Source organism: Macrobrachium nipponense, chromosome 1, assembly GCF_015104395.2.
Source record: "Macrobrachium nipponense isolate FS-2020 chromosome 1, ASM1510439v2, whole genome shotgun sequence".
Lineage (NCBI taxonomy): Eukaryota > Metazoa > Arthropoda > Malacostraca > Decapoda > Palaemonidae > Macrobrachium > Macrobrachium nipponense.
The window spans coordinates 80,045,097-80,055,554 of record NC_087200.1 but is presented as its reverse complement, the minus strand read 5'-3'; the positions used below and the strand labels follow the sequence as shown (position 1 = coordinate 80,055,554).

Here is a 10,458-nt window from a genome sequence, read left to right as displayed (position 1 = left end):
ATATGTTTATATGTTTATATGTTTATATGTTTATATGTTTATATGTTTATATATTTATATTTATTTATATTTATATATATATATATATATATATATATATATTTATATAGTTTATATATTTATATATTTATATATTTTATATATTTATATATATATTTATATATTTATATATTTATATATTTATATATTTATATCTATGACTGGTAAAAGTGTTCTGTAACAACAGAATTCCATCTAATAAAAGGAGCCCATAAAAACACCAAAATGTAGAGAGAAAAGTACTATATTTCAGAGATGCTGTCTCTCTCTTCAGGTATATGAATGAGAAAAGTTTTACAGAAAAGGTGGTATTTATACCAAGAGATTCGTCCACAAGTAAGCCAATTTAGGTCACCCCCGCTGATAATCTTCCTTTAATCTTCTTAAGCGTTGGTTGAATGAACACTGCGTCGACGAGGTCCGATGTCCAATTCCCTTTTGAGATGTTCATTACCTGCTTTCTCTTTTTTATAAGGCCGATTCCATCATTTGACTCTTGTACCCGGCAGTTGCTGCTATAAATTACACGTGACATATTCCAGTTTATTCTATGGGTTATGTTCATTTATATGGTTGAAAAATAGCCGAGTTCTGTTGTCCATACCTAACTGACCGTTTGTGTTGTATTAATCTCTGGGGAAGTGATTTACCTGTAAATCCGATGTAAGATTGGTCACAGTCCTGGCATGGGATCTAATATACCCCAGAGTCTTTGGGCGATGTCTTTTGTTGGACGTTAATCAGGGATTTGGCTAAGGTATTTGGGTAGGTAAATGCAAAAGGGTTGGATTTCCCAAGGGTGTGAGTTACTCTCTTAATCGTCTCCAGGTGGGGAATTTTTATTTTATTGTTGGGTGTGTCTCTGGTCTTGTCTTTAGGGGGTCGGTAGAAAATTACGTTTGCTTTGAATTGCTTTCTCAATTATATGGTCAGGATACTTTAAAGATGAAAGTTGCTTGCGAATTAGTTCAAATTCTTTTTCCAGGAAATCTGGGGAACAAATTCGTAAGGCTCTTAAGAATAGGTTGCTAGCTAGACCTATCTTGATAGTATTGTCATGATAGCTAAAGTAGTGAATATATGAAAGTGAGAACGTTGGTTTTCGGTATATGGTAAATTTGTATTCTGTCGTGTCTGATTATTAAAACATCAAGAAAGGAATTTGTTGTTTGTTTCCCATTCAACTTTAAATTGATGCTGGGCACTAATGCGTTTAATTTGAGAGGAATTCATTAAAATTACCCCACTTATTATCCCAAAATGTTAGTATGTCATCCACGTATCTCATCCACAGCATGTTTTGGGTTTTATTGCATTTATTACTGTAGTTTCAAAGTATTCCATGTACAGATTGGCTAAAATAGGACTTAAAGGACTACCCATACTACACCCGAATTTTTGCTTGTAGAATTGATTCTCCGAATGAAAATACGTTATTAGATGCACATAATTCAACTAACTTTATTATTTTGTCAAGTGCCAAAGGGAAATGATCTTGAATAGGGGATAATTTTTCCCTTAAAAACTGAAGAACGTCCTGTACTGGTACTTTTGTGAATAGGGAGTCTACGTCAAGGCTTAAAAGTTTTAGTTGTGAAGTGGTATATGTGCTTCTCTGAATTTGTGACAAAAGTCTTCCGAATGTTGATGTGACTGGGAGAAAAAGTGCCTAAAAAAGGAGAAAGGAGCCAGCTAACCATTTAGAAATTTGTAATTGAAAGCTCCGGCGCATGAAACGATGGGTCTGAATGGAAGATTGTCATTGTGAGTTTTGGGAAGACCATAAAAGTAGGGTAATTTAGGATTAATTACTTTAAATTTCTCTAATAGTTCAATACTCTTTTTGTCTTGGCCAATTAATCTTACTTTCCGAAAAAATTCTGTGGGAAACGTTCTGGAGGGGATTTTTCGTCAGTTTTTCGTAAGTATTTGTGTCGCTAAGGAGCTGGTTGATTTTGTCGAGGTAGAAGTCTTTGTCCATATTACAATTTTTGCCGTCTTTGTCGGATCTACTTATTTACATCTAACTTTTTTAGCGAGTGGATGGCTATCATGAATCTGCGGGGAACAGGATATTTCCTTATGAAGGTCAGTTAAAGCATTTAGTAACACTCCTTTTAAACATATCTCTTCACGGCTGTAGTTTTTTGTCAGATATGAATTTATCAAAAGCCACTATGAAGAGATGGATCTGCAATCAAACCCCTTCCCTCTATCACACAAGATTTTCCTGGAAGAAAGAATCACCAATACGAGAAAAGACATCTTCGTGCTACGCAGAGTGATATGGAAACTCAATCTAATCTTCGCCTCCTCACTACGGACCACGTATACAGGTATCTGATTTCATTCTGTCCGACATTGCTGCCTATAATAGCGTGACTCATTCCAACAGACTTTTACGCAAGTTAAATAACCTAATAGATAATAGCGCATGGAATAATCTTGAACAACAAGACAAAGTTTTAAACTTATCCAACACCCCCCTTACTGTAAATCAACATTTAGTTTTAAATTTAGGCTATCCTTTGCCCTTATGCCAGACCGCAAAACAACCTAGACTTCATAGTGGCTTTTGATAAATCATATCTGACAAAAACTACAGCCGTGAAGAGATATGTTTTAAAAGGAGTGTTACTAAATGCTTTAACTGACCTTCATAAGAAATATCCTGTTCCCCGACAGATTCATGATAGCCATCCACTCGCTAAAAAAGTTAGATGTTATAATAAGTAGATCCGACAAAGACTGCAAAATTGGTAATAATGGACAAAGACTTCTACCTCGACAAAATCAACCAGCTCCTTAGCGACACAAAATACTTACGAAAAACTGACGAAAAATCCCCCTCCAGAACGTTCCCACAGAATTTTTTCGGAAAGTAAGATTAATTGGCCAAGACAAAAAGAGTATTGAACTATTAGAGAAATTTAAAGTAATTAATCCTAAATTACCCTACTTTTATGGTCTTCCCAAAACTCACAATGACAATCTTCCATTCAGACCCATCGTTTCATGCGCCGGAGCTTTCAATTACAAAATTTCTAAATGGTTAGCTGGCCTCCTTTCTCTCCTTTTTTAGGCACTTTTTCTCCCAGTCACATCAAACATTCGGAAGACTTTTGTCACAAATTCAGAGAAGCACATATACCACTTCACAACTATAAAAACTTTTAAGCCTTGACGTAGACTCCCTATTTCACAAAAGTACCAGTACAGGACGTTCTTCAGTTTTTAAGGAAAAATTATCCCCCTATTCAGATCATTCCCTTTGGCACTGACAAAATAATAAAGTTAGTTGAATTATGTGCATCTAAATAACGTATTTCATTCGGAGAATCATTCTACAAGCAAAAATTCGGGTGTAGTATGGGTAGTCCTTTAAGTCCTATTTTAGCCAATCTGTACATGGAATACTTGAAAATACAGTAATAAATGCAATAAAACCCAAAAAACATGCTGTGGATGAGATACGTGGATGACATACTAACATTTTGGGATAACTAAGTGGGGTAATTTTAATGAATTCCTCTCAAAATTAAACGCATAGTGCCCAGCATCAAATTTAAAGTTGAATGGGAAACAAACAACAAAATTCCTTTTCTTGATGTTTTAATAATCAGAGACACGACAGAATACAAATTTACCATATACAGAAAAACAACGTTCTCACTTTCATATATTCACTACTTTAGCTATCATGACAATACTATCAAGATAGGGTCTAGCTAGCAACCTATTCTTAAGAGCCTTACGAATTTGTTCCCAGATTTCCTGGAAAAAGAATTTGAACTAATTCGCAAGCAACTTTCATCTTTTAAAGTATCCTGACCATATAATTGAGAAAGCAATTCAAAAAGCAAACGTAATTTTCTACCGACCCCCTAAAGACAAGACCAGAGACACACCCAACAATAAAATAAAAAATTCCCCACCTGGAGACGATTAAGAGAGTAACTCACACCCTTGGGAAATCCAACCCTTTGCATTTACCTACCAAATACCTTAGCCAAATCCCTGATTAACGTCCAACAAAAAAAGACATCGCCCCAAAGACTCTGGGGTATATTAGATCCCATGCCAGGACTGTGACCAATCTTACATCGGATTTCAGGTAAATCACTTCCCCAGAGATTAATACAAACACAAACGGTCAGTTAGGTATGGACAACAGAACTCGGCTATTTTCAACCATATAAATGAAACATAACCATAGAATAAACTGGAATATGTCACGTGTAATTTATAGCAGCAACTGCCGGTACAAGAGTCAAATGATGGAATCGGCCTTAATAAAAGAGAAGCAGTAATGAAACATCTCAAAAGGGAATTGGACATCGGACATCGTCGACGCAGTGTTCATTCAACCAACGCTTAAGAAGATTAAAGGAAGATTATCAGCGGGGTGACCTAAATTGGCTTACTTGTGGACGAATCTCTTGGTATAAATACCACCTTTTCTGTAAACTTTTCTCATTCATATACCTGAAGAGAGAGACAGCAGTCTCTGAAATATAGTACTTTTCTCTCTACATTTTGGTGTTTTTATGGGCTCCTTTTATTAGAGATATATATATATATATATATATATATATATATATATATATATATATATATATATATATATATATATATACATATATACTAGCTGGTTACCCGCCCTATGGGCGGGTCCCTGCTAGATTGGTCCTGTGTAACCCAGAGCATAATATATAATATATAATAGTATATAATAATCTCTCTCTCTCTCTCTCTCTCTCTCTCTCTCTCTCTCTCTCTCGCTGTTGTTTCTCTTAGTCTCTCTCTCTCTCCAACAATCACTGTCTTTTACCCTCTTTCTTCTCAGTAATACCAACTTTGTCAGTCTGTCTGTCTGTCTCTGTCTTTATTCCTCTTTCTTCTCCTTAACACCCGATTTACTCTCTCTCATTTTCTCTCCCTCTCATTTCCTTTCTCTGTCAACCCCCTTCTAAAACCACCCTCTTTGATGTCATTGATGTTTGCCCTATAGTATTCTTTTCTAAATGATGAGTCATATGTATACAGAAATTTGTAAAGTAACTAAGTCTACGGGCATAGCCAGCTCCATTTCACGGGCAGAACCAGCTCTGGTTCACGGAATCCCTTCTCACCCTTCGGAGGGGGGGAAGTAGAAATTTTGGGACCCCGGGCTCCCGGGGGTTTCCGGGCTCCCAAACATAGGTCTCGACCTTCCCGGGGTGGAAACCCATCTCCGTTCAGAATCTCAGTCCCGCCAAACCGACGGCCCGGGCGCCCATAACAATCATATATACATACATACATACATACATCCATCCATACACACATTGCCTGCCAAATTTATAAAAAGATTATATATATATATATATATATATATATATATATATATATATATATATAATATATATATATATACACAATTATATATATATATATATATATATATATATATATATATATATATACACAATTATATATATATATATATATATATATATATATATATATATATATATATATATATATATATATATAAAGGCTTCTATGAGCGTCCATTTTGGACCTGTTTTTGTTTTCATTTCCTTTTAAAAAACTGGCAAAAAACTGAAGGAATATTTCAAAGGAATAAAAAACTGGATCAGGAAATGTCAAATCCAGTAAATGCGACCCCCATCTTGTTTTGACCGTTAGGACCACCGTGATGAGAGTGTATTTTGAGTCGAGCCCCTTCTCCCTGGTGAGTATGATTTTAATGACACTCCACACCTGCATGGTAGCTTGTCATCTCCATGTCAGACGTCAATGACGGCCATATGCCAAATCCCTAGAAGGGTCACTTGCACTTAAGGGAATAGAAGCCCTTTTTTGTATTCCTTTGTACTTCGGTCCCCAGTCTAATTTTACAAGAGGCCATTAGCAGCAAGACGGAATAACATATGGTGAGATAGTCGGTCGCTCGGTTCCCGCACTGTGATGTCATAGGTGCGCGTCGAGTGGGCAGTGCACTTAATGATTATGTTTTGACAGTAATTTGTTGCTAGGCTGGTGTTCACAATTTCCATACAGGAAAATTTTCTCTTCTCTCTCTCTCTCTCTCTCTCTCTCTCTCTCTCTCTCTCTCTCTATATATATATATAAATATATATATATATACTATATATATATATATATATATATATATATATATATATATATATATATATATGATTATATATATATATATATCACTTAAAACACAGCTATATCAAGATATCTAAGACTTTAAGGTAGGTTTACACCTAAGCACTTTTGTGTTGCGAGCTGTTACGGCATGGGACTGCAAGAAAACGCACGAAAATTGACGCGGTGGGGAGAAAAAATGAACATTATTAGGCGGCGTGGTGCAGACCCGTGCGGTGTGTTACGGGCATGTTACGGCGTGTTGTTGCGGTAAGGTTGCAGTGTCTAGCGGAGTGTTACGGCGTTGGTGCGGTCTTATGTTGGTTGTTGCTATGCCAGGGCATGCGCTCTTGTGGCTTTGTTACTCCGTTTAGCGGTGTGTTACGGGTGGCTTGCGGTGTTGTTGTGGAGTGCGTGCACATCTGTACGAGACACGACGTGGAACGGTGCATGACTGTTGCACATGCACCGTGCCACACTGTGCCGGATATGAACCTTGGGTATATATAGAGGCCTGCCAAGCACATCCTTCATTCCACGCCCACCCAGCATCCAATATGGACCTCAACAGCCTCTCACCCCAGGAGACCCAGAGATTTTGTTAGCTGTCCTGTGTCTCTGTGCAGTCCAGGTCATTTGCGGGTTGAGAAGACGTACTACAGTGCCACAGCCACCTGCACAATTACGCAGAAAGGACGGCAGGGCAGGGTGGATTTGGGCTCAGTAGTGGTCGACATGACGACAACTACATGGAGACTACGACCAGCTACTAAAAGAACTGAACAAGGAGGACAGCAAAGGACACAAGAACTTTCTACACATCTACCCTGAATTGTTCGAGGAGACGGTCAAAAGGCTGACGCCCATTTTGAAGAAGGACACGAAAATACGGCTTGCACAAGAGGTGGGACTCAAGTTGGCTGTCACTCTCCGCCACCTGGCAAATGGGAACGACTATACCAGCAGAGCTCTAATACAGCTTCAGAGTCTCCAAGTGTTCCATATGCCGGTTTATCCCATTAGTCTGCCAAGCCATTATCGACACATACAAACCAGAAGTGATGAAGTGCCCCAAGACACCAGAAGAATGGAACGACGTAGCAAAACGATTCACCTCAAAGTGGAAACACTTCAATTGTGTGGAAGCCCTGGATGGGAAGCACATCGCAATCAAGAAACCCAAAGGTGGAGGATCACTGTACTTCATTTATAAGAAGTTCCACAGCATCGTACTCATGGACCTCTCCGATGCAAAGTACAAGTTCCTGTTCGTCGACGTCGGTGCAGAAGGAGGTGCTGGGGATGGAGGAACCTGGCAGAAGTGCAACCTGGCCAGGGCCATCACAAACAACCGAGCAGGACTCCAAAAAAACAGAAATCTGCCCAACGACGACGAACCCATCCCCTTCCACATAGTCGCTGACGATGCCTTCGCTCTCAAGTCGTGGATGATGAGGCCCTACTCCCACCAATTACAAGATCCCACCGAACGACTATACAGCTACAGATTATCTCACGCTCATTGTGTGGTGGAAAATGCATTTGGCCTGCTGCAGATGAGATGGTGAGTCTTCGGGACGACGATGCAACAGGATGTACAGGTGTGCAAGAAGATATCTTTGTGCGCATATGTCATGCACAACCTGGCACTGCAATGCTACCCATGTGCTGGCACCGACGTCGACCATGAGGACCAACACCATAACGTCGTACCAGGTACTTGGAGGCAGGAGTCGCTGAACCTCATGGAACAACTCATGGCAAGAAGGGGACCGAACTACACACGTCAAACGAAGGCAGTCAGAGATTACCTGGCCCAGTACTACTCATCGGATGCAGGCGCAGTGGAATGGCAAAAGCGAATGGTGTTTTCTCGAGGACGACCAGCTACTGACGACTAGAGGACCCAAAGAACCCTGTAATAAAACATAACCCAACCAATATACATAATTGTAAATAAAGATCATGATGTATTTTTCATTATTTATACTCCCATACTTTTTGTATTGTCCTAAGAACTAATAACAATATTAATGCAATAAAGAATATTGGAATGATGATTGGTACATATATAAAATGATGCTGGAAAATAATTAACTGAATGTAATAATAACATAATTCATAATAATGAGACAAATGAGAAGCAAATGGTGGAAATAACACAAATACTTATACTAAACAAACATGAAAAGCATAGAATGTAAGAAAATGAACATGAAAAGCATAGAAAGTAAGAAAATGAACATGGAAAGCATAGAATGTAAGAAAATGAACTTGAAAAGCATAAAAAGTAAGAAAATGAACATGAAAAGCATAGAATGTAAGTAAAAAAACAAGAAAAGCACAGAATGTAAGAAAATGAACACAAGCATAGAATGTAAGTTAAAAAAAAACAAGAAAATCACAGAATGTAAGAAAATGAACATGAAAAGCATAGAATGTAAGAAAATGAAATTGGGACTTGGTATATATCTTAACATTTTCAACTGATATTGCAAATATCATATATTATCAACTGAGGTCAATATGTCTTTAGTCTGTAACTGATTTTTCATTGTTCCCCTGTTAATAACCATGTCCAGTCAATGTTAATTATTGTTTCATTATCATTTGTATGTGTTCATGTTCATTTGATCATGTTCTCAATATTACATTATTGTTCTTTACCTTGTATGTTGTTATATCATTTGATGGCCATATTTATTTCATGATGCATTTCATTTTATAGTTCAAGTTATTTTCCGAGTTCTATTTATTTCATGTTTCATATACCATATTTTATGTTAGATATCCTGTTATATTTCTTCATGTTATTATTCTTTATGGCCATGCTTTTTCATTTTTCAATTTCATTTCACCCAATCATATCATCATATATATTGTCATGACATATAAATTAAGCATCAATAAGGAAAATGTAAATGCAAGTCAGTATTTCAACATATTTATTACAAAAAGAAACTATGAAAGATATAAAATGTACAAAATCATTTAATATTAAGAAAATAACTAAAAAATCATTTATTATTAAAAAAACAAAATCCTATTTATTTATACATTGTTGACTATAACTCCATTGATTCGGGTCAATGTCCTCCTTTTCACCTGGGGAGATGGTCAAGTCGTAGGTGGGGGGATTCTCTGTGGGAGTAGGTTTGGGGGTCGAAATACTGGCGCCAGGGGTAGGGGGCTGCAAGTCTGCCAAGAGACTGTTGACTAGCGGCGACAGCGAAGAAGTTGAAGGTCTTGGAGAGAAGTTCAGTTGTGTCGACCGTCCACTGGGTAAGAATGACGGTGTCGATACCCATGTCGCTTGTGTCGATTAGACCTGCTGATGAGAGAACTGCTGCTGCTGAGGCTGCTGTTGATGGAGGGGATCTTAGAAGAACACAGGTTGGGGTCGAGATGCAAACCACTGGTGTGATGATCCCCAAATCGGTTGCAGTGCAGAAGCTGTGGAATTTCCTGGTTTCGTCTGCGTTTCTTTCTCAACTCGTGGGGCTATCCAGTTGGAACAACCCCCACATGCCATGGTCTCTTTCATTGTGGTATCCTCTTCTTTGGGTCCCTCCAAATTGTGATCAAGCCTGATAACTTGCTCGAAGAAGGGCTTCTAGTATCGTCGAGGCATGTACTCCAACCGTTGGGTCAAGTACTGGACGAATACGGTAATGTCACGATGGGTATTGTCCTGTGCTTGTGGCATCAGTGTGTTGATGCTGATCATATTCTGGGTCAATTGACTCTGCAGTCCTTCAGTCGACTCAACTGTGTCGGCGGATAGCCGTTGCTCCTCTGGCAAGCTGGTCGATCTCTTCTGCTTCAGCCGCCTCCTCCGCTGGATCGAAGCTGCTGACAGGCCCGACATGTCAGCACTGGAGGAATCCTCTGCATCAGTTCTGTGGGACGATACAGGTGTTGTCCTGTTCTGTGCAGCCGACCCACTCTTGTACTCCCTCATCTCGATCTTCCTTAAGTCGGTACGGCGAGCCTCGAAGTAATTCCAAACTTGCTGGAAGGTGCAATTGGTGAAGATTGCTGCCAGTTCACGCCAGAGTTCCTTCCTTCTCGGATTCGACCATTGCCTCTCTGCTTGTCATACAAGGTAGGGTGTGACTTGACGAATTCGTCGATGATCTCCTTGTCCTCTGGGGTGAAAGGGTAGGCTTGTGTGTCCTTCTTGCTGGGACAGTATCGTTTCTTCGGCTACACTACCATACCAATCGGGCCTGCAGTGTCCTGGGTTTCCACAAGTGATAG

The 10,458-nt window shown here is 38.8% G+C and overlaps 1 protein-coding gene across 1 annotated transcript; it reads left to right on the top strand.

The window, feature by feature from the left end:
* Positions 1-7,259: 7,259 nt before the first annotated feature.
* LOC135218839 (putative nuclease HARBI1) lies at positions 7,260-7,766 on the top strand. Its single transcript, XM_064255287.1, has one exon. The coding sequence runs from the start codon at positions 7,260-7,262 to the stop codon at positions 7,764-7,766; it is 507 nt and encodes a 168-aa protein (XP_064111357.1).
* Positions 7,767-10,458: the final 2,692 nt, after the last annotated feature.

Bases quoted from the DNA above. Each gene is read 5' to 3' on its own strand.
- LOC135218839 (XM_064255287.1), top strand. From the start codon at position 7,260: ATGAAGTGCCCCAAGACACCAGAAGAATGGAACGACGTAGCAAAACGA.